We start from the raw sequence: 27473 nt of genomic DNA on the forward strand, positions 1-27473 counted from the left end.
AAGGTTTTGTCCTGGTGCCAAATGGCTCTTGCTGAGTGGCACAAGGTCTCATGTCTTCACAGTTCAGGGCTCAGAAGGATCTGGAAACGCCTTTCCCAGAAGCCCCACCTGACAGAGTCTCCAGCACTCTCCTGGACGCCACCCCCTGGGCAGGAAGTGGGGTGCTGCTGGTCCAGGTGGAGTCAGCACTTGCGTCAGTGGGAGAGGTGCAGATACCCAAAGCATGGTCAGGGAGTCCCTAAAGAACAGGCAAGGGTTGTAGGGGTTACTGCCCCCAGAAAACCCTTAATTTCACCTCCTTTCCAGTAGATGGGGTCACCATGTCTTCCTTGTGGGTTTGTAAAGCACTGAGCACAGTACAAGACAGAGGTTAAAATGACAGTTAAGTGCTGCCATCGTCACTGGAGTGCTGTGGCCAGTGTGACTTCGGGCAGAATGCCACCCCCACCCTCCCACGGCTGCTTCCTCTTCTGTGATGCGAACGGCTGGGTCACCTGGAGATCCCCAAGGCGCCTCTCCGCCTCGACCCATGGGAAGCGCAGGGGCCCGACCTGGCCAGCAGGTGGCAGCAGCGAGGCAGCCTGGGGCGGAGGGGCCTCTGGGGCCAGACCCTGCAGGCACAGCGCCTGCCTGGGGACCCGAGACCCTCAGCTGGAGGCAGAGCCGGCTCCAGGGCCGTGTGAGCTTGCTTCAAAGGGTCTGGGCATGGTTTAGTGCTCTGCCGGCGTGTCTTGAAATTCTGAATCATTGCTAAATATGGGGCCATGCAATTTCATTTTGCACTGGACTCTACAAATTGTATTACCCAGTCCTGGGCTGTAGTATTTAGGGATGCCCCATCACAAATATTTCCAAGAAGAGTGTTCGCCTTTCCAGGGCTCCCAGATCTAACCTGGGGAGAATGGGGACCCTACATCAGGCCTGGGGTTGGGCCGGCAGGCTGCTGGCTCCAGGCTCTGGCAGGAGGGTCAGGTCCCAGCTTGGGAGACAGGCTTCTCACTCAATAACCAGCCGGACAGACAGGGCCTGGTTGGACACCAGGCAGGCGGCCTTCTGGAGAGCAGGGGCCTGGGGCAGTGAGGACCCAGGGCACCTGGCTGGTGCTTTCTGTCCACCCCACGCAACCTCCTGGGGGATGGGTGGTGACTAATGTGTTTCTGCCCAGGAGCTTCATAACTCGGCGTGGGGCAGGGGAGGCAGAGACAAGATTGGGATCCACCTGGAGGAGGAGGAGGGCTGCATCTGGGCACCTTTGCTGTGGGGAGCTGGGGGCAGCCTTGTGGAGGCCCAGAGTGCAAACCAGGAGAGGAAAAGCCACTATGTCCCCAGGGGGCAGGGGGCTCAGGGCTTCCCAGGGAAGGCACTGGGTACGCCCCAGACTAGCATTTCTCTGAGGCTTCGCAGAGTCCACGGTGGAGCCCCGACATCACCTCTTCCAGGACTGCTGGTTTTTTGTTTTTTGTTTTTAATGTACTTGTATTGAGATTATTCACACATCCTACAATTCATCCAAAGTATAGCATCAATGGCTCACAGTATCATCACACAGTTGTGCATTCATCCCCACAATTTTTGAACATTTTCATTATTTCAAAGAAAACAAAAACAAAAACCCCAAATCCAAAACATCCCACACCCCTTACCCCCCTCTATTACTGACCCCTAGCATTGGTGTGGTGCATCTCTTACTGTTGAGGACAGAGTATTAGAATACTACTGTTAACAATAGTCCATAGCTTGCAATAGGTGCATTTCCCCCCATATACCACGCTATTATTACCCCTTGTAAAAGTGACGTACATTTGTTCCAGTACTTGGAAGAACTTTTTTATATTTCTACTGTTAATCAGCTATCATCCACCACAGGGTTCACTGTGTTATGCAGTCCTATGCTGAAACCTCTAGCTTTCCTTCTAATGACATACATGACTCTACCCTTCCCCTGTCAACCACACTCACACACATAATCCAGTGCTATTGGTTACACTCACCATAATGCGCTACCATCACCTCCATCCATTTCCAAACATGTAAATGCAACCTAATTAAAAAGTCTACACATATCCTCTCCCCATTCTCTAGCCTCATTCTATCTCCTGGTAACCTATATTCTAGATTCTATATCTATGAGTTTACATATTGTAATTAGTTCCTATCAGTGAGATCATACAATATTTGTCCTTCTTATTTCACTCAACACAATGTCCGCCAGGTTCATCCATGTTGCACATGCATCAGGACTTCACTCCTTCTAACTGCTGAATAATATCCCATTGTATGTATATCCCACATCTTGTTTATCCATTCATTGTTTGATGGGCACTTGGATTGTTTTCATCTGTGCCGGTTTGGAAATATTGTGTACCCCAGAAAAGCCATGTTTTAATCCTGATTCCATCTTGTGGAGACAACCATTTCTTTTAATCCTAATTTATTAGGATTTCTTTTAATCCTAATTCAATACTGTAGATTGGAAGCTTTTGATTAGATTATCTTCAAGGAGATGTGACACACCAAATTGTTTGTGTGACCTTTTTGAGTAGATGGAGATGTGACTCCACCCATTCCAGATGGGTCTTGATTAGTTTACTGAGGAAACATTAAAAGAGGAAACATTTTGGAGAGAATGACAGATGCCAATGCTTGGAGAACAGAGACAGGGATGTTTGGGGATGCTTGAGGCACAGCAGATACTGCCATGAGATGTTAAGCAAGCCAGAACCTGGAGAGAGCCAAGGGAAACCAAGAGATGGAAGCCAGCCCTGGAGAAGCAAAGTGAGGAACCTCCACAGGGACAAAGACTGAAAGCAACGGAGCCCAGGAGCAAGGGACCAGCAGATGCCAGCCCCATGCCTTCCCAGCTGACAGAGGTGTTCCTGACTAGATTCAGTTGTCAACTTGGCCAGGTGAAGGCACCTAGTTCTGTTGCAGTGGACATGAGCCAATGGTACGTGAACCTCATCTGTTGCTGATTACATCTGCAGTCGGCTAGGAGGCGTGCTTGCTGCAGTGAATGACATTTGACTTAATTGGCTGGTGCTTAAATGAGAGACTCAACGTAGCACAGCCTAAGCAGCTCAGCATACCTCATCTCAGCACTCGCAGCTCAGCCCAGGCCTTTGGAGATGCAGAAAGGAATCACCCTGGGGAAAGTTGTTGGAACCCAGAGACCTGGAGAAAAGGCCAGCAGAGATTACCCTGAGCCTTCCCACATAAGAAAGACCCTCAGATGGAAGTTAGCTGCCTTTCCTCTGAAGAACTAACAAAATAAATCCCCTTTTATTAAAAGCCAATCCGTCTCTGGTGTGTTGCATTCTGGCAGCTAGCAAACTAGAACACTGACCCATCAGTCTTCCTTGAATTAAGGTATCCTTACCTGGATGCCTTAGTTTGGACAATTTTATAGGCCTAGAACTGTAAACTTGTAACTTATTAATTCCCTTTCTTAAAAGCCGTTCCAGTTCTGGTATATTGCATTCTGGCAGCTTGCAAATTAGAACACCATCTTTTGGCAGTTGTGAATAATGCCACCATGAACATCGGTGTGCAAATGTCAGGACTTTTTGACAAAGCTGGAACCAGAGGCAGTGCAAATATCCCTGGCCTCCACATTGCCATTCTTTTGGTACGGGCAGGAGGTTGAAGAACCCAGGATGAGGGTGAGGCAGGCAGGTGGGGCAGAGGCGGCTGGATGAGGCTTCAAAGACGTTGAGCCAGATTGTCATGTCAGGCTCTGTGGCTCTCTCTGCTGTGTGACCTAGGGAAGTTAATTACCCTCTCTGAGCCTCAGGCTTCCCTCATCTGTGTAAGGGGGAAGAATCAAATATAGATGGCAGGATTTTTTTGTGAGGATTCATGAAATACAAAGCACACAAAAGACCTTCCATGAAAGAGAGGATGTTTTCTTGCCTAGATTTTAAAGTTTCTATCCTTGTATTAAAATTGATTTCCAGAAAATTTCATAAGTGGATTTCTGCTACCATTCAAAATAATATAGTTATGATTTGGTGTGTATATTTTGGCTTTGAATGCTGGTGAAATCAACAGCCAGAGGAAGACATTCCTGTAAAAGTTCCTCTGGGCCCATCCAGGGAGCTAGGCTGGACACCTGGGTCTCCAACCCCCTCCCGGTGGCTGCTCGCCTGTGTTCACCTCTCGAGATGCCTCGGCCTCATCTGCAAAATTGAGATTGGAAAATTACCGGCCCCTGTGGGGGCGTGAGGAATAGTGGAACCCATAGGAGGGGCGTGCACCTTTCCTGCTTGCTCCGGTGCCCACCTCTCTACGCCCAGCCCCCACCAGGTCATCCCAGCCTCCACCTGGTCCTCCAGTCCCCATCTCCTCTCCTGCACCACCTTGATCCCATCTGTGGCACCTCTTCTGCTTTCTACACCCGGCCTTGACTCCTGCCCCGTCTCACAAATAAAGGCGTCCTTGTTCCTGGATTATGCTCCTCATATTGTGGAGCCTACCACGCCAGTTCTCCTCAAGCGCCTCTTCCTCTTTCTCTAGTATAATCAGCCCTCCCTCCCCCACCCCTCCCCTCCCTTGTCCCAGGGCCTTGCAGTCCTCCTCTCCCCTCGCCCTTCCCCTTCTTAAATGAGCAGCATCACCAAATCGGCTCCGCCTCCACAGCCCCCTGTCCACCTGCTCCCATGGCAATCGCTCCGGGCAGACCACCTGTCTTAGTTAGCCAGCGCTGCTGTGACAAAGCACCAGACTGGTTGGCTTAAAGAACAGGAACTTATTAGCTCTGGGTTGGAGGTTAAGAGGTCAAAATGAGGCTCTTGCTTTTGCTGAAGCCTCTGGGTCCCGATGGGGGCAGGCGGCAGTCCCTGACCGCCACCTCTCTGCCTGCCTCCTCCTCCTGACTGTGTCCAAATTTCCTCTGCTTATGACTCCAGTCGATAGGATTAAGGCCCACCCTGGTTCAGTTTGGCCTCACCTTAATAACGTCTTCGAAGATCCTATTAACAACAGGTTCACACCCACAGAACCCACAGACGCAGGGGTCCTGGAAAATGTCTTTGTGGGGGACAGAGTCAATCGTAACTTTGGCATGTGATACTTGATCTCCCCACTTGGAAACCCTCTATTCCTCTATTCCCAGGGTTCTGGGACTAGGCTCTGGGACCCCCCCATTTCCTCTGGCTCTCTGCCTCTTCCACAATGTCATAAAAATGAAATCACACAGCATGCAACCTTTTGGGTGTGACTTCTCTCACTTCACATCATGCCCAAACCATTTTGGATCTTCTGACTCCACACTTTGTGGCCCCCCAATCACAGCTATAGCTTAAACCACCGTGCTCTGCTACTGGCCCCCACGGTTATATCTCAAGTTCACTTCCAGGGCTTGAATCTTACCACTGCTCTCTCCAAAGCTCTGCCTGGCTCCTCAAACTCAACCAGTGCCTCAGGCTCTCTTAAATCCAGCTCCCCAGTCACCAAGCTAGAAATGGGGGAGGCACCCAGCTCCAAGCACTCACCCTCCCCAATGACTTCCCTCCTCTCCATCTTCTCTGCCACTGCCATGATTCAGGCCCTCACCTAAACTGCTGCAAGACCAGCCAACATCCTATCCTTCCAGTTCAAATTCAGTGCACTAAGCAAGGTCCTTGGCCTGGGAAGGGCGGGGTATGTGGACTCCACCCACCTTTCCCACATCCCACCTCGGGAAATTAATGAGATTGGTGGTGTGGGGGTGGGTGTGGCAGTGGTGGTGGAGATGGGGGTGGCGGGAGGTGGCCCTGACAGCCCAGCAGGGACTGGAGGCCAAGGATTGAAAATGGATTCCATCTACTCAGCTCTGGCTTTTTTGTTTTTCTCCCCGCACTCCAAATTAGGTGAGTTGCATCAGAACATGATTGATCCCAGGTGGAATCTGCTGGGCAGCAAGCGCTGAGGGACTAGGAAGACCAGAGATTTGAGGATATTGGTAAGAGTGCCTGACGTACTGGTCCATGGGGTCCAGGGAGCATCAGCAGGAAATGTGATGGGAGCGGGCCAAGGGGTTTGAGAGGAAGTGGTACGGAAACCCAGGGCCCAGGCCCCCCAACCTCCATAATGAGATAAGTTAATGCATGTAGTCACCTACAATGATGAGACAGAAATTAAAAGTCATCGGATTATTCTCCTCCTCCTCCTCAGAGGGGAGGGGAAGAAACAATGTATAGATGGTATCGTAAACAAAGCATTAAAACTCTCCTCCCCCAATCTTGGGGTTTGTTCATATGAAACTTAAACCCACAAAGGATAGGTCAAGCCTACTTAAAATTAGGCCTAAGTACTGAAAATAGATGGTAATTAATATTTTAAAATGTCACCTTCTGTGTGAGACTAAAGCAAAAAATGTCTGTTACAAAATTTATATTTTGACTAATGCATTTCCTAATATAACTTATGTAGATAGTTTGATTGAACACCATAAGTACTTGTAATCTCAGGTAGGACATGAGATTTTGCTGGTTTGTCCAGAGTGATGCCCTGATGAATCCCAGAGTGATTCGATCAGTGAGTGGAAAAGTATCTGCAAAGCCCTCTTCGGGGAGTGGTGAGAACGGGGAGAAATTCAACTTCCCCATGTTGAATTCTTGATATTCTCACAAGCAGTGTGGACAACCAAAGCTATAGGCTGAGCCCCCAGTCTTGGGGTTTGTTCATATGAAACTTAACCCCGCAAAGGATAGGTCAAGCCTACTTAAAATTTAGGCCTAAGAGTCACCCCCAAGAAAGCCTCTTTTGTTGCTCAGATGCGGCCTCTCTCTCCAGCCAACACAATGAGCAGTCTCACCACCCTACCCCTCTCTAGATGGGACATGACTCCCAGGGTATAGACCTTCCTGGCAACGTGGGACAGAAATCCTAGAATGAGCTGGGACTCAGCATTAAGGGATTGAGAAAACCTTCTCGACCAAAAGGGGGTAAAGCGAAATGAGACAAAATAAAGTGTCAATGGCTGGGAGAGTCCAAACAGAGTCGAGAGGTTATCCTGGAGGTTATTCTTACACATTAAACAGATACCACCTTGTTAGTCAAGATGTAATGGAGAGGCTGGAGGGAACTGCCTGAAAATGTGGAGCTGTGTTCCAGGAGCCATGTTTCTTGATGATGATTGTATAATGATAAAGCTTTCAAAATGTGACTGTGTGATTGTGAAAACCTTGTGTCTGATGCTCCTTTTATCTACCTTATCAACAGATGAGTAAAACATACGGAATAAGAATAAATAATAGGGGAAACAAATGTTAAAATAAATTTAGTAGATTGAAATGCTAGTGATCAGTGAAAGGGAGGGGTAAGGGGTATGGTATGTATGAATTTTTTTCTGTTGTCTTTTTTTCTGAATTGATGCAAATGTTCTAAGAAATGATCATGATGATGAATATGCAACTATGTGATGATATTGTGAATTACTGATTATATATGTAGAATGGAATGATCATATGTTAAGAATGTATGTTTGTTATATTTTTTAAAAAATTTAAAAATTAATAAAAAAGGAAAGAAAAGATCAAAGGTGATGGTGGAGTTATACAGAGAAGACAGGATGTAATAAATGAATATGATCACTGAATCATTAAATTGATATCTGTTAGTCTCCAGTACCTTTAGAGCAGCTAGGAATAAAAACCTATAATTGTGGAATTGTAACCTATGCCAAACTCTGAAACATGTTCTACAACTAATTGTGGTGCTGTGCTTTGAAATTTATTGCTTTTTTGTATATATGTTATTTTTCCCAAAAAAGAAAGAATAAAAGTCACTTGTGGTGATAAAAAAATATTTATTCCTGGTTGATGCGGGTGTTCTGGGAAATGAGCGTGGTGGTGAGTGTGCGGCTATGTGATGATGTTGTGAATTGCTGGTTGTGTGTGTGGAGTGGAATGATCATATGTTAAGAATGTTTGTGTTTCTTTCTTGTCATATATATTTTTTAATTTAAAAATTGATTAAAAAATTAAAAAAAATATATTCCTTCTAGCCGCCTATATTCTGGAGCAGCTAGAAGGAAAAATCTGAGATGATGGTACTGGGATCTGTCCTGTAACTTCTTGTTGAAGAGTGCTTTGAAAACTATTGCTTTTTTTATTTCTTTGCTTTGATATATGTTATACTATACAATAAAAAAGTTTTTTAAAAAAAACCAAAAAGCTCCCCTCCCCTGATCACTGCTGATCCCCTGATCAGACCTTGCTGGGCTCACACACTCTTATCTTAATCTCTTATAAACAGTCTCTTGCCCTCCCCACCATCTGCGGCACACTGACTTCCACTTTCTAGATGGCTGCCACCAGGAAGACCTCCTTTCATAAATCCCAGTAATATCCATGCCTAACTCTCTGCCTAGCATGTTCTTTGGTCTTAGGGCTGAGCTGACCCAGGCTTTTCAAAAGCTGGGCTGGAACAGTGGAGAAGTCAGAGAGCTGGAGATCTTGTTGAGGTTGAAGAACCTGAGAATAGCGCAAGTAACCAAATAAGAGAGGAGATGCTGTCCATGAATTTTAGTTCAAATTTTACAGGTAGAGGTACACCTGCCAATTTATTAGGGCCAGGAAATAGCCACATGAATGGAAGGTAAAGAGGAGGGACCCAGGCGTCCAGGGCATTGGCTGGGTAGCTGAGGTCCCAGCGATAGAACAGGAGTGGGGCACACACTAGCAGGTACCAGAGAGGGATGCAGGTAAGTGTGGCCAGGATGCAGAGGTTAGAGCGCCTCATGCCACATGGCATGAACCTCAGAGGAACCAGGATTTTGCAGAAAGGTCGAGGCGTCTGGGTCTGGGCACTCCACTTGGGACTGAGGCTGCTCCCGCTTTTCAGGGGGACACTGGGAGCACCCATCTGGCCCAAACTTTGCTCACCCAGATTGAAAACACTCGCGGCTGAAAGAATGTTTCAGTGACCTGACATCTTGAGACCCTCTTGCCCGGCCAATCTCTCTTAACTCCAACTTTTCTCTGCATCCCCGGGCCCTCTTCTCATTGTGCTGCTGCCTTATCAGACCCAGCCTCCACCTTCAACCTCTTAGTAATAGAGCCTGTGCCTGGGGTTGCCCATCCACTCCTAAACTGTTCCTCACACTGTCATCCACTCCCCACAATGAGTCTGTCACATCCCCCCAGTAGTACAAATAACTAACATGGCTGGTTTTTGTCCCTGGTTCCTAGAAAGTAACCTCTACTTTGTGATTTTCCACGAGAGGAGTATCTTCGGTTCTTCATGGTGGGCCCAGGACCACACCAGAAAGTTGATATGCTAATGAGATGATAGAGAGGGGCCAGCCACACCTACAGCCTGAGGGTGGGGGGTGCCACCTAGGAAAGCCATGTTAGATTAGAACGCTGCTGGCCCGACCTCCCTGACCTCTGGGAGTGGGCGGGAGAGTGAGCTCAAGAACACGGGCATTGATTTTACCACCACACCCACGTAACAAGACCCCATAGAGACCTAGGCTGACATGCATGCCGGTGAGCTTCCACAATCGTTATGGTACATTCCTGTGCAGGGAGGGTGATGCCTTCCAACTCCAGGTGAAGGGGATCTGGAAGCTTGTGTTTCAAACTCTCCCAGATTTCGCCCTGTTATTTTTCCTTTTGGCTTATTTGTATCCTTTTACTATAATAAAACTATAATCATGAATATAGTGCTTTCAGTGAGCTGTCCTAGCAAATTATCGAACCCAAGGGGATGGTGGGAGCCGTGAATTTATAGCTAGATGGTTAGAAGTGAGAGGGAGCCTGGGCCCCCAAACTTGGGAGAGGTGACTGACCGGCAGTTCTGCAGAGGTTTGTCTTCTCCTGTAGAATCTGGCCAAACTCTAGGGTAGAGTCAGAGTTGAGTTGAGTTGAGTTGAACTTCTGTAGTGTTTGCAGGTGGCATCAGAAACTTTTGAAGTTGACAGAAGTTTTTTACAATGTTCATAAGCCCCAACAATCCTCACCTCTGTACTCCCACCCCATCTTTACAATCAAGTCTCTCTTGATTGGAGGGAACTTTGACCTGGGTTTGTCTTCTAAGTCAGCTTTCTCAAAGGCTACCAGTGCTGCACTGTCCTCAACTTCCCAGGCCTAAAGGCCCTCATCCATCCTCTTTGTGGCTGTGCTAGCTGAGCTTCTTCACACTCACAGTGGTCCCGAGACCTCTGCTTGGAGGCTCTCCTGAAGATCACCGAGATATGAGCTGTCTCTCCTTCCTTGCAGCCAGGGTTTTCTCCTGCCTTCTCAGAGCCTGGAGAGAGCAGCAGAGCACAGCTTTTAATGGGCCCACACCTGAAGACCAACCCCAGCTGTGACTTATGTGATGCCAATAGAATTCACCCAGGCTGACAAAGACCCATTACTGCACAGAATCAAATAAATGCAACCCTGAGGTTGGAAGACAGTCAAGATGTTTAGGAGTAAACATCTGGGATAGGAGTGGGGCGAGGCAGGGGAGGGAAGCAGAATACAAAATGGCCCATTCACAATGCACTCAACCATGGAAAACTGACAAAAGGGAAACATGCCAAAATATATGGGTTGCCTCTGGTTGTTGAGATTATAGGTTTCCCACCAAAATCCTTATGATTTAAATCCTTATTATTTAAATAAGCAAGTTCTCGCCTGCCATGCCAGAGACCCAGGTTCATGCAAAAAAAAAAAAAACTTTTGGCACTAGTGAGCAGTCATGTTCTAATTTCATAGGGGAGAAAACACCATTTGGGTCACAAACGTCTTTATGAGCCCTCCCCCATACACTATTCACCATTTTGCACACCCTAGGGGTGACCCCAACACCAAACGAAGCCCCATCCCTGCTTTAAGAGTCAGAATAGCCCCCGGACCAGTTATGTGCAAGTCCAGGATGGAAGCACCCAAAAAGAAGCCCAGAGGCCAACCCTGTCCAGGGAATGGGGATGCCTTGGCCAAGTCCCAAGATCACTGTGGCAGGAATGTCATCCTCGGGGATGGGGTTGCACCAGGCATCTAAACATTCTGATTCCTCCAGCTGACTCCCTGATTTACATCAAGACTCACAAGCACCTTTGAGAAAAATGTGGCTTCCTTTAGGACAAAGGTTTACAAATTTAAATAACTCTAAGGGCCGGAAAGGCAAAGCATAAAAAAATAAACTGCCAGAGGTATTAGCAAACTTTATTTTTATATGGTGAAAGGTATAACAAACATATATAATGACAAAGCTTATATTTTAAATTCAAATGGAAAAAAATTTAACTTAAAAATACAAATGATTATTTAAAATTTCATAATTTATTACTCCTCAGACTTGAAATCAGAAACTGGTATCTTTTTTCTTATATCCCAAGGCATTAATCAATGGTAGGTTGTGAATCTTATGTAGCAATATGCAGCACAGAACTCATCTCTGAGTCCTTTAACTGTGGGCAATTTCTAAGTTTTATTCAGTTTCATAACAGAAAATAGCTGCTCATAAACATAGGTGCCTGCAAACATGGAGAGAATCTTTGCACAATGGTTTTTATATTTAGGATAACCATTTCCAAGATATTTGTAGAATTCTGGTATTCCAACATCATCATATTTAGTTTTCAGGAGAGTGTTGCACTGCAATTCAATAACTTCCATTTGTAGCTCTTCATTCACATTATTAATATTAATTGAAAAAGGCGAACTGAACAATTCTAGTTCATTTTCATAAAGTGTGAAATCAGAGAACCAGCTTTGGAATTCAGTCTTCAGCTCTTTAATTCTTGAAATATAGTTCAGGCTATCACTTTCATCTTCTGAAACTAATTTCAGTGTAGGGAAGTGGGCCAGATTGTTTCTTGCTAAATGAGTTTCCCAAAGACACAATTTCACTAGGAATGAGCTAATGGAATCATACATTTGTGTAACTACTTGTGAACGCCCCTGCAGAGAAATATCCAATGTGTTTAGATGGGTCGTAATGTCAACCAAAAAGGCTAAGTCTTTGATCCAATCTTTGCTAGTAAGCTGCGGTACAGATTTTCCTTTAGAAGACATGAAAAAGTCTATTTCTTCCAACAGGTCAAAAAACTGCTGTAGCACAATACCACGACTCAGCCACCTGCCTTCCCTGTGGTAGGACAGACTTCCATACTGTGCTTCTAATTCATCAAACAAAGTACTGAACTTTCTGTGGTTTAAGCCATGGGAACGTATCCAGGTTACAGTGTAAATTACTATGTCCATGACATGATCCATTTTTAACTTTTTAGTACAAACTGTCTCCTGGAGAATGAAGCTGTGCACAGACTTAAGTTCTGTGTCTTTGCAAAGCCCTGACACCTTCGATTTAAGTTTTGTAACAAGCTGCTTAACACCAGCTGTTGCAGAATTACCATCTGTGGTAACACTTACTAATTTTGACCAATCTACATTAAACTTTTTAAGACTTTTCTCAACACATAAAAATAAATCATTTCCTGATGTTGTGCCTGTCATAGGTACCATGTCCAAAAGTTCTTCGGTCACGTCAAAAGTTTCACTGACACCACGAATAAATAAGGCTAAGTGGGTGGCATTGTTTATATCAGTGCTTTCCTGAGCAGCGATAGAGAAAGCCACAAAGGACTTAACTTGTTCTTGCAACTTGTCTTGTAACTTCTCAGCTATACAGTCTACATGCTGAGCAATGATATTATCAGTCAGTCTTATATTTGCAAATGCTTGCCTCTGTTCAGGGCACATAATCTCAGCCGCGCTCAATAGACAGTCTTTTATAAACTCACCATCTGTCAGAGGTTTAGATGCCTGGGCAATTTTTTCACTTAACACATAACTACATTTTACCGCAGCATCACTTATTTTACTTGCATTCAAAATCAAATCATGTTGAAATTTCAGTCTTTTCTTCAGTTCATTAAGTTTCTTATCACGCATCTTTTCTGTATATCCATCGTGGTTCTTACTATGGTTTGTTTCATAATGGCGTCTTAAGTTATATTCCTTCGACACAGACAGACTTTGTTTGCATATTAGACATGTAGGAATACTCTTTACCTCCACAAAGAAGTAAGCTCGCTCCCACTTTTCTTGAAATGCGTGGCTTTCTTGTTCCATCTTTCGTTTTCCCACTTTTGAAAGAGAGAACAGCACAAGAAATATTAAAATTTATATTTCATAAAATGTAAAATTTTATATTTTCTTTGGGAAAAGGGCACTACTAGATAAGAAAAAAAGTGTTAACTATTTTTTAAGTGTGATGTTCACAGCTCCAGTGTTGGGGAGAACCTAGAGAATAGTGGGGACAATAGCAAAGTGGAGATGGCTCACTGCGCTTAAAAAGCAGCAGCTACTTCTTGCTTCCAGCTGACTGCTGAGAAGCAGGGCTGCAGGCTGGGTGCTGCCAAATTCTCTCATGTATTGAGAGAGGCAAAAAATCCATTTTTCTTTTTATGTGAAATGTCTTGATTTTTAAAAATATTGATAACAAATTCAATTGTTTTTTTTTTAAATACTGTGTAAGTCAAAGGTCTGCCCATCAGATTAGGCCAAGTGATGCTGGTTTAAGATCTTTGATTTAAACCTGACGGAATTAAATACCTAGTTCTAAAACCACAGCTATGGGAGCTTGTTCAACAGTATCCTAAAGGGCACTAAAAAGGAAACCAAACACGGTTCTGTGAAGTAAAATCTCTTTTATAGACACCAAGGATATGGCTAACTAGGACAATATTCATTAGCTTGATATGATATGATCATGATTTACACTTTTGATGCAAGAGGAAACTATCTAAAGTGCCAAGCAATTTTGACCACATATTAGGCCCTCCAGTCCATTCTTAGAGTCCCATCCACAACCCTGACAAGTCTCCATCTACAGAGCATTAATATTTCTTACCTCTCCAGGGGCAGCTCTTTCCACCTCTATTTCCTGGGCCTTGATTCTTCTCGCCAGTATGATCCAGAATGATGGCAAGCCCATGGATCTCTATTCCTTGCTTTTCTTCCAAGGCTCTTTCTGCATCAGCTTGTGACTTGAATTCAATATATGCAATCCTGCAATTATGAGGACAAAGTGGGAAAGAGAAGAAAGAACAGTCAATATTTATAGCCAGGTACTTTTTTTTTTTAATTTTTTATTAATTAAAAAAAAAGTACAAGAAACACAAACATTCCCAACACATACACTCAGCAATTCACAATATCATCACATAATTGCATATCCATCATCATGATCATTTCCCAGAACATTAGCATCAATTCAGAAAAAGAAATAAAAAGACAACAGAAAAATATAACAAAAAGAAAAATTTTTACAGGTCATACCCCTTACTAATCACTTTCATTGATCACTAGTATTTCAAACTAAATCTATCTTAACATTTGTTCCCCCTATTATTTATTTTTATTCCATATGTTCCTCTCATCTGTTAACAAGGTAGATAAAAGGAGCATCAGACACAAGGTTTTCACAATCACACAGTCACATTGTGAAAGCTATATCATTAGTCAATCATTGTCAAGAAACATGGCTACTGGAACACAGCTCTACATTTTCAGGCAGTTCCCTCCAGCCTCTCCATTACATCTTGGATAACAAGATGATATCTACTTAATGCATAAGAATAACCTTCAGGATAACCTCTTGACTCTGGAATCTCTCAGCCATTGACACTTTGTCTCATTTCACTCTTCCCCCTTTTGGTCGAGGTTTTCTCAATCCCTTGATGCTGGGTCTCAGCTCATTCTAGAGTTTTTCTCAATCCCTTGATGCTGAATCTCAGCTCATTCTGGGATTTCTGTCCCACGCTGCCAGGAAGATCCACACCCCTGGTAGTCATGTCCCACGTAGACAGGGGGAGGGTGGTGAGTCTGCTTGCTGTGTTGGCTGGAGAGAGAGGCCACATCTGAGCAACAAAAGAGGTTCTCCTGGGGGTGACCCTTAGGCTTAATTTTAAGTAGGCTTGACCTATCCCCCGTGGGGTTAAGTTTCATATGAACAAACCCCAAGACTGGGGGGCCGGCCCACAACTTTGGTAGAGCCAGGTACTTTTATCTGTTTTGAGTAAGTAACTTTCATACAAGACTCAAAATGCAAAAGGTAGAAAAGAATATAGTGAAAAGTCTTCCTTCCACTCCTCCTCCAAATTCTATCCTTAGAGGCAATAATCTGTATACACATACAGACACACACACACTCTCTCAATTATTTTATTAAACTTTGATATAATTTACATAATATACAATTCACTCATTCAAGTGTAAAATTCAATGGTTTCTACTGTATTTACAGAGTTGTACAACTGCCACCATTAATATAATTTTAAAATATTTTAATGATTCCAAAAAGTACCCAGCAGTAATCACTCTTCCCAATCTACTCCCAGCTCTAGGCAACCACTAATTTACTTTATTTCTGTAAATTTGCTTTTTCTGGACATTTCATATGAATGGGAGCATACAATAGGTGGTCTTTGTAACTGGTCTCTTTCACTTAGTGTGTTTTTGAGGCTCATCCATGCTATAACAAGTATCAGTATTCAGATAATGCATATAGATATGTATACATCAGTAAAGAGACTCCTTTTTATGGTTAAATAATATTCCACATAGACATACCATTTATTTATCCACTCATTAGTTGATGGACATCTGTGTTGTTTCCAGTTTTGGGCTATTATGAATAATAATGATATGAACATTTGTGGAAATGTGTGAATATATTTTTATTTCTTTTGGGTACATACCTACAAGTGGAAGTGCTGGGCCTTACTGTAGAGACTCTAATATTTTGAGGAATTGCCAAGCTGTTTTCCAAAGTGACTGCATCATTTTACATTCTGAACAGCAATGTATCAAGGTTTCAGTTTTCCCCCATCCTTGCTAACAATTGTCTGTCTTTTTTTATTATTGCTTAGATACTAATGGGTGTGAAGTAGCAGCACATCATGGTTCTGATCAGCATTTCCCTAGTGGCTAATGATGTTGAACATCTTTTCATATGCTTATTAGCTATTCATGTATCTTATTTTGAGAAATGTCTATTCAAATCCTTTACCCAATTTTAAACTGGGTTTTCTTTTCATTGTTCACTTAAGAATTCTCTGTACATTAAGGATACAAGTCCCTTATCAGATATATGATTGGCAAACATTTTCTCCCAATCTGTAGGTTGTCTTTTACTTTTTTGACAGTGCCCTTCAAAACACAAACATTTTTAATTTTCACAAAGTCTAACTTACCAATTTCCTTTTTTTTTTTGCTAGTATGATATCCTAAGGCAAAATCTGTTTTCTTCTAAGAGAATTTTACATAAAAAGTAGAAAAACATCCACACTATTCTACACGTTCCTCTTTTCATTTAGTAATGCAAAGTAGAGGTTGTTTCATTTCTTTTTTACAGTTGCATGGAATATTATCTTATGAAACTACCAGAAAATTTTAACCAGTTTCCTATTGACAGATATCCAGGTCATTCCAAATTATTTGCTAGAAAACATGATTTTGCATCAAAAAAACATGTGATACATTATTTCAGTCATTTAAGGCTATCTGTACAATCGCTCATTAGGAGTAGAAATGCAGGATAAAATGGTATGTGCAACTATAACTTTCACAGACATTAACACATAACTAATCTCTGCAGGTTTCACCAGCTTTTCCTCCCCCAACAACGTATGGACACGCCTGCTTCTCTGCACACTCTTCTATGCTGCAGAAAGTGACCATCTGATAGGTAAACAGTTGTCTCTTAATTTATAATATTCTTTTATTATGAAAGAAGATGTGTATCTTTTCCTATATTTAATTGCCATGTGTATTCTTTTTCATGACTATCTCTTGAACTGTATTTCTACTGGGCTACTGGTCTTATTCTTATTGATTTACAAGATGCACTACTTTATATCTCAGTTGAAATTAGCCTCTATCATGACATCAATTACCAATATTTTTCCTGGCGTGTCACTTGTCTTTTGACTTTGCTTAATGGGGATTTTTTCCATGTAGAAATATTTCATATTTATGTGGTCACATTTATCAACTTTTTCTTTTAGGACTTTGTGTGTTTGTGTCACACTTAGAAAGGCTTCCCTCACTTGCAGATCATTAAAGCAAACAAAATAAAAACATTTTCCATGTCTTCCTCTAATACTTTATGGTTTCACAGTTTACATGTAAATCTTTCATGAATCTGTAATTTATTTAGGTGAAAGGTTTGAAGAAAGACTGTTGGGTAAGAAGATTCTTTAAGAAAAAAAAATACCACATTCACTTCTGACATACGTACTGTTTTATTTCAATATGACCACAAATATTCTTTCTCCTTTGCAAAATTATTTACTTAAAAAAGAAAAGATTCTAAAGATTTAATTTTATCTAATTAAAATTTAATCAGAGTAGATTAAATTAAAATTATATAGCTTTTGTCAGGACTTTTCTATTTTTTGGTTTTCCGTTATTGCTGATTACAAGCACAATCAGTGCTCTCAAACTGCTTACAGTAAGCACTGCTAATAACTAGTAATTTACACTTTCAGATTATAAGTCTTCCAATCTTCAACCTTGAGTTTTGGAACAGAATAAGTCTTCATTTTTCTATGTACCTACTAGTTTCTAGAGCTTTTGGCCATCCATTTATGATGCCTTCTTCAACTTTTTATATGTCTGCTAGTAGAAAGGTTACATAGCAACTCTTTCCTTCTCTAAAATCAGACATAAGGAATTTGGAAGTAAGTAATGAAATTTCATTATGAATGAATCCAGGAGACATTCTTTTTTTGTATAAATACAAAAAACTTACCTTTTACTCATCCCATCCTTATTCACTAATCTGATTTGAAAAGAATCCTCAAACACTTCTTTTAATTCATGATGAGTGACTTTGTCAGGCAGGTTCTTGATTAAAAGTGTTTTGGCATCTACATCTGGATAAACATAAAAGAATGTTTTTGGGTGGGCCACAGTGGCTCAGCAGGCAGAGTTCTCACCTGTCATGCCAGAGACCCGCGTTTGATTCCCAGTGCCTGCCCATGTGAAAAAAAAAAGAACATTTTTGATCTGATTTTGGATCTAATAAGCACCAAAATCCTCAAAGAATTACAGAATAGAAACAACAACAATACATATTCCATCATTTTACCGATATCTGAATATATACTCTGTGCCAGGTCCTGTGCCACACGCTAGCTGCGGAAATACAAACCAGGCCCTGCCCTTGGGAATGTGGTCTTGTTAGGGAAAAGGCTGGTAAATAAATAGTCACATAATTACAAACTGTGATAAGTACCACGAGGGAAAAGTAAAAGGGAAATGAGAAACGCTGATAGGGAAGACAACCTGGTCTCGGGGGTGAGGCAAGACCTTCCTCATCTGAGGAAGTGACTTGTAGGCTGAGACTTAAAGGATGGGCTGCAAGGAGGCAGGGAATGAGAGCTGGGAAGAACATGACCAAGAAAGGACCAGTGCAGCAAGGCACAGGGAGTGAAAGCAAGGCTCACAAAGTCTGTGTGGTGAAAGCAGGCGACTATAAGTAACTGGGGAACGTGTGCATTGAATAACAAAGAATGTGATATTCCTGCCTGACCCAGAGTCTTCCAGGTACATGGATACCTAAAATAAATTACCCTGTGGACATACTTTTCTTTGTTTCCTTTCTCTTTGGTTTCTTTAATTTAATTTCATAGCCAAGGACCTTTGTATCATTAAGTTTCAGGGCTTTTTCCCGGTCATTGGCAGATCTGAAATCCACATAACCAAATTTTCTACAGAGATGTAGAAGAAAAGGAAAAACAGAAACACATGTGAGAATAGGTGCATAGCCACTGGTCCCAGCTCATCACAATGAATACGAAAGTGAAAAGCAGCAATAAGACAAAATGCAGCTGCCAACTTTACAATTTAAAACCAAGGCTCTGCAAACTGGCAGTATGAGTATCACCAAATGACTACAGAGCAGTGAATCTCAACTGCAGGCAATCTTGATTTCCAGGGACACTTCGTATTGTCTCAAGATTTTTGGCTGTCACCATTTAGGCAGAGCTCCTGGCATCTAGCAGATGTTGAATATTCTCTCATCAATTTTAACAAAGGTACTAAACTAATGTAAAATGATAAAAATGGGGCAGGTCAATTCTGCAACTGAAATCACTGCCCTCCTCCCTACGTGCAACATGACATCCAGGGGTGAAAGTCTCCCTGGTGATGTGGGAGATGACTCTCAGGGATGAATCTGGCCCTGGCACCATGAGATCAACAATTCTGTCCTGACCAAAAGGGGGAAAAGAAATGTAACTAATAAAGTATCAGTGGCAGAGAGAGTTCAAATGGAGTCGAGAGGTTACTCTGGAGGTTGCTCTTACATAAGCTTCAGTTAGACACTGTTACCTCTCATAAGCTGCCAAACCCCACCCAGGACCATTCCTGCCAATCCTAAAGAACACCTAGGGCAATATATAAGATTCCACAAGGGTTCCATGCACTAAAATAACTTTCCAGAAACCTACAACCTTCAGAAGGGTCCCTGGACCAGATAAGTCCTGAAACATAGAGGGCCCAGCCTCTCTAGAACATCAACTAATTTCATTTCCCTACCCCATATTAGTGACAGCCCCTTCCAACATGAAAAAGTTAGAATGGCCATAGCCCAAATACCTCTAAAGAGAGAAATAAAAAGATCAAAAGTGATGGTGGAGTTAGCAGAGAAGATATGATTAACAAATGAATATGACTGCTGAATCAACAAATTGAAATTTATTGCTTTTTTGTATATATGTTATTTTTCACAAAAAAGAAAGAAAAAAAGCCGATTGTGATGATAAAAAATATTTAAGCCTTCTAGCCTCCAATGTTCTAGAGCAGCTAGAAGGAAAAATCTGAGATGATTATATGGTAGTCCATGACAAACTCTGAGATCTGTCCTGTAACTACTTGTTGAAGAGTGCTTTGAATACTATTTTTTATTTCTTTGCTTTGTATATATGTTATACTATACAATTTAAAAAGTTGAAAAAAAATGAGGGCAGGTGTGCTGGTTTGAAAGGAAGTATGCCCCCTAAGAAAAGTCATGTTTTAATATAAATCCCATTTCTTAAAGGTAGAATAGTCTCTATTCAATGCTGTGTATCTGGGACTGTGATGGGATCATCTCCCTGGTTGATGAGATTTAGTTAAGAACGGTTGTTAAACTGGATTAGGGGATGACATGTCTCCACCCATCTGAGTGGGTCTTGATTAGTTTCTGAAGTCCTATAAAAGAGGAAACATTTTGGAGAGAGGGATTCGGAGAGAGCAGAGAATGCTGCAGCACCACGAGGCAGAGTCCACGAGCCAGCAACCTTTGGAGCTGAAGAAGGAAAGTGCCTCCCGGGGAGCTTCATGAAATAGGAAGCCAGGAGAGAAAGCTAGCAGATGATGCTGTATTTGCCATGTGCCCTTCCAGCTGAGAGAGGAGCCCTGACCGTGTTCACCATGTGCCTTTCCAGATGAGAGAGAAACCCTGAACTTCATCGGCCTTCTTGAACCAAGGTATCTTTCCCTAGATGCCTTTGATTGGACATTTCTTTAGACTTGTTTTAATCGGGACATTTTCTAGGCCTTAGAACTGTAAACTTGCAACTTATTAAATTCCCCTTGTTAAAAGCCATTCTGTTTCTGGTATACTGCATTCCAGCAGCTAGCAAACCAGAACAGCAGGTATATCAGAAATCTGTATATTTTGCATGATCTTTCTGTAAACCCACAACTTCTAAGAAAAAAGGGTCAAAATAAAATAAATGAATTTTTCATATTTTATCACAATAACTTATTTTTAAAAAGGTTCCAAACAAACGACAAATAAATTGAACCATAAACCATTAATAAATAAGGACCTGATTCTATTTAAACAAAAAGTTGTGCTTAAGAGCATAGGTTTTGGAGCCAGAATGCTGGGCTCAAACCCTAGGTCTGCCTCTTTCTCGCTGTGTGATACTGGGCATGTACTTAACTTCCTGGGCCTCAATTTCTTCTTTTGCAAAGGGGGGTAATGATAGTAATTACCACCTAAGACTGTTTTTGGAGTCAATGAATTACACATACAAGGAACTAAGAACAATCCTGAAACAGTGACTGTTCAGTGAATGTTTACTACTGTTAATCATTTTTGTTTTTTTCCCCTAGGAAATTCTGAGCATTATAAAAAACATGCTTATACCCAAGATATATGTTTATGGGGATGTGGAAGAAGTATGAAAGGATGAAATTCAACCCAACAAAAAAGCAGAACTGATAGCACTTGTATTTGCCAACAAAGCTACATGGGTTTTATGATTAAACTTGCTACTTATTTAAAATAATTCTAGGCAAAGAACATTACTAGGCTGAAAAACTACACTTCTCCAGAGACTTGGAATATTTGGGGATTATTTAAATATTTTGGTTGGGTAAAGGGGATAGCAGTCAAAGCTTAATATAATGGATTTACTGACCTTAAGCCACTAAAGGATTTTAAATACTCATTTAGAAATGTGAAGGGCTGAGGCAAAATCCCACCAACAGGTAATGAGCAGGAAACAGAAGGATGTGACAAGACAGAAGTCAACCCATGTCGAAGTATCTATCACAAAGCTACTGAAACACCTACATTCTCCAGGAATAATAAATGCTGGGCTGATAAACATCTCACGACATTCTTAATTTATTGGTATTTACCTGGACAAACCAACTGTGACAGCAACAACTGCAAGATCATTTTTAGCAAAAAATTCACTGAGACCAGTTTTTAATTCAGCAGCAGTTTTGTTGAAATTCAGGTTTCCAACAAACAGCTTGAAACTTACAGGTGGTTTAGCTGCCACAGAAAAAAAAAGAACTCAAATAAATAGTGACACTACAGGAAAATGCCATTAAATAATTTGTGATAAATTTTAACATCAGCTTTCAATTAAAAAATACCCTTTGCTCCTCATTTGGGCTGAGAATTTGTTTTCACCCAAGTGTTCCCTATGAAGAGAGCTTTAAAACATGGCAAAGAAGTTACCTTCCAATTTCTGTTTCTTGGTTTCATGGTAAGCTTTTTGTTTGGCCATTTCCTTCTTCAGTTTACCAGGTGTTTTGTTGATGGGATCTGTGGGCAAAAGCCAGGATACTACATGTTTTAGTAATCTATGCCATGAATGAGTAAAAAAAGAAGAAACTTTCATACTGTCCGCAAATATCAAACATAAGCTATACTCATTCTTTTACCCTAGTTAGGTCTGGTCAAGGTAATTTTTTAAAAATTTTTTTTAGAGGAAAGGTAATACAGACTTATGGAACCACATTCAGAAAGTGCAAAAGGGTGAAAAGTTCCCTAGGCACCCAATTCCTCAATTTCTTTCAGAGATGCTTTAGCATTTAAAATACACAAAACACAACACACACACAGAGTAGCATACTGTATATGCCATTATGCAACTCCTTTTTTTTTTCAATTAAATATTTATCTTGGAGATTTGTTTATCTCAGTACATAGAGATCTGCCTCATTCTTTTAAACAGCTGCGTGATATTCCATTGTATAGATGAACCTCCCAAGTCTTCACTGGAGGACACCGGGATAATTTGTTATATCTTGCTATTATAAAACAATGCTGCAATGTATATCCTAATATATACATCATTTCACACATGTGTAAAGATATCCCTATGGTAAATAAGAAAAACACTTAGAGTTTGTGAAATTAAAATGTTTATAGGTATCTTTGCCCATCTGTATAAGGAATGGGCATCTCTTTGTAGTTTCAATTTGCATTTCTCCGCTAACAGCGAAATTGAGCATCTTTCTCCAGAAAGTTTTAGAAGGATTCCATGCCAACTGCCTGATCTGGAATACAGTTACAGTCCTCACTTTGAGGAAAATCTCCAATACCCTTCTCCCTTCAGTGTCCACTTAGGGAAGTGTTAAGAGGTGGGGGCCCTTAGGCTGAAAGGCCCCTAGTAGTGAGATCCTAGATGGTGCAGTACCCCCACTGTCTCTGTCCTCTGCACCTCTTCTCTTCTGTTCTCTGATCATTTTCTAAGTCTGTTCCACATGAGGTCTATGGTCTTTTTTTGGGTCTATGGTTTTGTGGCTCCTTGTAGAAGGAGGTCATTAGAAGTTTGGTTGTTCCTTCTATTCATCTTGCCTGGCCAGTCCTCCACATGTTTCAACTCCAGGCTCTCTATTTTAGTCAGGGCTTATGAGAAAACAAGAACTACTAAGAGGTTTTATATATGGTATGTATATTTTAAAATGTATTTATAGAGTGCACATTATATATTTATACATCATACATTGTATTATATATTTACTCCAGGGATTTTAGCTTATCCAATTGTGGAAATCAGTCAAAAAGTCTACATAAGGCTACTGTTTCTAAGGTTGTGGTGCTGGAGTCTGAAGTCTCCACAGGTAGTAAAGAAGGAAACAAACATAAACTGGGCAAAACAAGGATAAGCTGGAACCTGCCAGGCTGAGCTGAAACTGAGGAAGATGGCTTGGAATCCTAGTTAGTTTCTTACAAACTTTAAGCCTCCAACTTTGTTGATGGGGATGGTCAGAGCTTTTTTTTTTCTTTTGTGTCTTATATTTTTTTGTGTCATATTTAAAGAAAACATTACCTAATCAAAGGTAATGAAGATTTACTTCTACATTTTCTTCTCAGTCAGAGTACTTTTAAAAGCATTTACAGATTAATTAGAAAGCTCTTCAAATTTATTTAAAAAATCCAACAGCCTCTGCCCAAAGGCTTCTCTTACAACTAGCATTCCTTGATCTCAGGCACCACTTTCACAGAGCTTATTTAGATCACTCTAACCTTCCTCCTTAGCAGCTTCCTCACAGTCTTTGTCCTTGTCATTCTGTTCAAAGAAAAAAGAAGAAAATTACTCAACTTCACTGAAAGCAATCAAATCAGAATTTCCAGAGGGAAGGATCCAGGTTTCTAAAAGCATGAGCACCACTGCTCTAAGAAAAGTCACCACATCTATTAATGGTTGTTTATGTGGCTCCACAGGCCTGTGGGGTTCCAACTCTATATACCAGTGAAACCCCAAAGAAGAGGGGACCCACCCAGGGAACTGGAATACATGTAGGAACCAGGCCACACCTCAATGACCGAACCTTATGCTTTCTAATTACACCATCAATTCCCATTACCCCTTTCTTCCTTGAGGCACCTCTGCTGGATATGGTATTATGAAACCAAATGACAAAAAAATATAGGACAGAGACTTAAACTGTGTTGAAAATAGTCAGCAAACCAAGACTGACATAGATCCCTGGCAAAATTTTAGTACAGATTAAATGAGAACGACCTATTTAATAAAGATGCATTTATTAAGACCGAGTCACAAGAAATTAAATTTACTTTTTTGTTTAAAATACGAAGACGTAAATTTTAGCAGGGTATTGAATGAAGTCTCATGATATACAAATGGACAAAATGAGGAAATATGGGCAGCTAAAACAGAGCCAATCTATTGCCAATGTTGACTGGGAGGTAAGGAGCCACCGGTAGATAGGCTTGTCCACACTGCAGAAAGAGATAAGTAACTATAATAGGATGTGATTAGCATTACTGATTATGAACAAAATCTTACGGGTGAACAGGTGAAGGGCTAGTTCATCTGGTATGGGAATAATGTGGGATCAGAGAAGGCATGTGAAAGAGACTGAGGCTGGAATTAAATAATTTCAATGAGGCAACATCATCATGTGATTACCCTAAAAGTTAATCACCTGCAACAGGACTATACACTGCATGCCGCAACAAGTAGAGTAAGCCATTTTAGATCCACATCACAGGGAGATAAACTTAGAGAAAATATACTGTTTTTCTCCAAGTTAACACAGTCTGGGATCCAAAACAAGAGTTGTATTCATCAGGAATTTTCTGGTTCTCACTGGTATAGAAAGCTAACGTAATGCATTCTAAATATCATAGTACCCCAGAAGCTCTGTTATCTGTATCTACTTACCCAATTGGTTCCATTCCAAATAAGACTTCCTGATACCCATGAAATGCCAAGCACATGGCTCCTGGCCTACTCTGTGGTCTTCCCCAGCACATTCCTGTTCCTATGTGACCTGCTTCTTTAGTAAGAATCAGTTGTGATTGTTTCCAAACCTATATATGATCACTGTATTCACAGTTTCAATGACCTGATTTAATTAAATAAAAAACATATAAACCAAGGGGTGCAAGGGTAGTTCAGTGGTAGAATTCTCACCTGCTGTGCAGAGAGACCTGGGACAGATTTCTGGCTCATACACTCCCCTACCCCCCACAAAAAAAATCAACAAATGGTGCTACAATAATGGGACAAACAGAAAAACAATGAAATGTCACTCCCACCACACAGCATACAAAAACAAACATATAAACCAATAAAATCAATGCAAAAGGAAAGTTACTGAGTCTAAGAAAACACAGTTGAATATTTTGGAAATACCTGATAAAGGCAAAGAGCTTCTAAAACTACAGTCAAATTAGGTGTAGGTGGACAACCCTAAAAGAATGTAAAAATGTAGGAGCATGTACCCACATTGCTTTACTAAAAAGTTTTGCCTCCTTACTGTAAAAAAAAAAAAAAAAGAGTTAAGGAATATATATAGCAAGAGGGTCATAAATGAAGAAAGATAAGGAACTCTAATAGTGAATACAAAAGTCAAAGGCAAGGCCTTGGTCCCATATCAAAAGACTGGCAAAAGAATATATATTTAAAGTGTTTCCTCATGTTTCCTTTTAATCAACTAAAACAATTAGTAGATTGAGTAGGGCTGAAGAAAGTTTCTATTATACAACTAGCTGCTCAAAAGGGACAATAAAAAACCATGATTCGCTCTCAAAATGAGTTGCCTGGGGGAAGACTGAGGAATGAAGTGGGAAAGAATAGGGAATTTGGAATCAGCAGACCTATGTATAATCCCCAGCTCTGTTACTTATTTAGTTGGGAAGCCCTCAGAAAGCTAGTTAATGGCTAAATCAGTTTTTCCATCTATAAAATGGAGCTAACGATGCTTACCTCACATGGTGGCTTTAAGGATTAAATGAGATAGTGTATGAGGCCCTAGTTAGCACCATGGTAGCACACCGGAAGCATTCAACATCCATTAGTTATGTACTCCCTCATCCATCCCCTCAATTCTCTTGTGACACTCATAATTTAAGACTATCTATAGTCAAATACTAATATGGAAACTCCAAGCCTGAAGCAGAACACAGTGGGGACTTAAATATCATCAAAAGAACAAGTACTGAAACAAACATCCGGTGGCTATCCAAACTAGTGGATTACATATGAAGCAATTTTAAGACTTTTTTGCAGTTCAGTATTTCCAGACAACCAACATTACTTCTCTAACATTAAATACCTTTGCCTTCCAAAATGAACAGCCCTTGGTCATAATGTGCAACGATGTTCTATTCTTTTTACACAGTACTACATTCAATTTGCTAATACTTTATTGATCATGATAGCGGCCTGGGGTTTTCTTTTCCTAAAATGACCTTGCCAGATTTGAGTATTAAATTTAAGGTAGGTCTGTAAAAAATCCTAGTTGAAAAGTGTTCCCAATACCACTTTTCAGATTAAACAATGCTGCTCAACTGCTTTACCATAGATTTTGATTGTTGACATTAAGCCATTTTACTCTGCATTGCCTATATAATTACCTCATCTCTACTGCCATTGTTCTTCTCTTCTGACATCTCATCTTCCCCATCTTCTATTGCCTTTGGGGTAAGGCCCATTTTCTTCAGCTCATCTTTTATTTATTTATTTTTTCCTGCTTAAAACGGACAAGATTATTAGGCATGTCACAGGGCCTTTAACATTCCATGCCATGCAAGTTTTGCCACTAGTACTTGCAGTATTAAGTTCGCATCTGTAACAAAGTCAGTTTAGGCCTCACCCCAATTTTTAATTTCCATTTGGAATCTTTTACTCGTACCAGTGAATACCAAACAGGAAAACAAGATAATTTTTGGTATATGTTGTAGGTCAGGTCTCCCATACCTTTTCTTTGGCCGGGATCTAGAAAGAAAACTCCTTAATGTAAAAAAGGCGAAGTCCAGGGATTCCTCCCTTTTCCTCTCATTCTGCTCCCTTCATCGCGCCTTTGCAAATAACTCTTGATGTTTCTAAGATTAAGCGGAAAGGCACAGGGCGCAAATAAAGCCCCCGAATGGGAACGGAGGCAGTACCTACAACCCAAGCGCCTTTACCTCTCCAGACTAATGAATCAATACAAACTGGGGCACTTGCATCACTACCTCCATGAGAACACAAAAGGCCAGCACCTATAACCACCGCTCCCCAAGTTAACCGACACAGTCTAACCCCTATGGATTTTCCACCTTCGAGGCTTCGCTGATACAGCGCCCGCCCTCTCAGGGCGGGCCAGGGGCCTGGTAGGGCTCCTCAGGGGAGCCGGGGATGCGACCCAGGTGCCCACAGGCCCAACGCAAGCTCTTAGCAGCCGCCCATTTTTCCAGGCCGGGACGGAAGATGGCCCGGAAGGGGACGTCGCCCTCGTGACTCCACC

At 41.5% G+C, this 27473-nt stretch overlaps 1 protein-coding gene and 1 long non-coding RNA gene across 11 annotated transcripts; one reads left to right on the forward strand and one right to left on the reverse strand.

Annotated features, from left to right (window-relative positions):
* On the forward strand, positions 1-21805 carry LOC143678215 (uncharacterized). The gene is made up of 4 exons (XR_013173115.1): positions 1-679; positions 5847-5938; positions 16576-16665; positions 21087-21805. It is a non-coding gene; the product is annotated as an uncharacterized LOC143678215 (long non-coding RNA).
* Positions 8241-27448, reverse strand: LOC143678213 (nucleolin-like). Of its 10 annotated transcripts, XR_013173109.1 has the most exons (9): positions 27286-27448; positions 26945-27069; positions 26602-26714; positions 23743-23785; positions 21946-22032; positions 21618-21756; positions 17731-17854; positions 13828-13985; positions 10688-13060 (listed from the first exon to the last, which is right to left on the reverse strand). XR_013173109.1 is itself a non-coding variant. In XM_077155417.1 (8 exons), exons 2-8 carry the CDS (start codon positions 26677-26679, stop codon positions 10168-10170), a joined length of 627 nt encoding a protein of 208 aa, XP_077011532.1. In that variant the 5' UTR covers positions 26680-26714; positions 26945-27448; the 3' UTR covers positions 8241-10167. The 10 variants fall into 10 exon arrangements, 2 of the variants coding, with proteins under 2 accessions (XP_077011532.1, XP_077011531.1); XM_077155417.1 differs by lacking the exon at positions 21618-21756 and adding an exon at positions 8241-10230 and having other exon boundaries at positions 12987-13060; positions 26945-27448; XR_013173111.1 differs by lacking the exon at positions 26945-27069 and having other exon boundaries at positions 26602-26717.
* Between the last annotated feature and the right edge of the window lie 25 nt (positions 27449-27473).

This window comes from Tamandua tetradactyla, chromosome 3 (assembly GCF_023851605.1).
Source record: "Tamandua tetradactyla isolate mTamTet1 chromosome 3, mTamTet1.pri, whole genome shotgun sequence".
Taxonomy (NCBI): domain Eukaryota; kingdom Metazoa; phylum Chordata; class Mammalia; order Pilosa; family Myrmecophagidae; genus Tamandua; species Tamandua tetradactyla.

Coding starts and splice junctions, on each gene's coding strand:
- LOC143678213 (XM_077155416.1), bottom strand. CDS start 26,679: ATGGGCCTTACCCCAAAGGCAATAGAAGATGGGGAAGATGAGATGTCA. Junction 13,986..17,730: donor AAGGATGGGATGAGTAAAAG/GTAAGTTTTTTG, acceptor TCATAATTGCAG/GATTGCATATATTGAATTCA. Junction 10,231..13,827: donor AAAGAGCTGCCCCTGGAGAG/GTAAGAAATATT, acceptor TGCTCTCTCCAG/GCTCTGAGAAGGCAGGAGAA.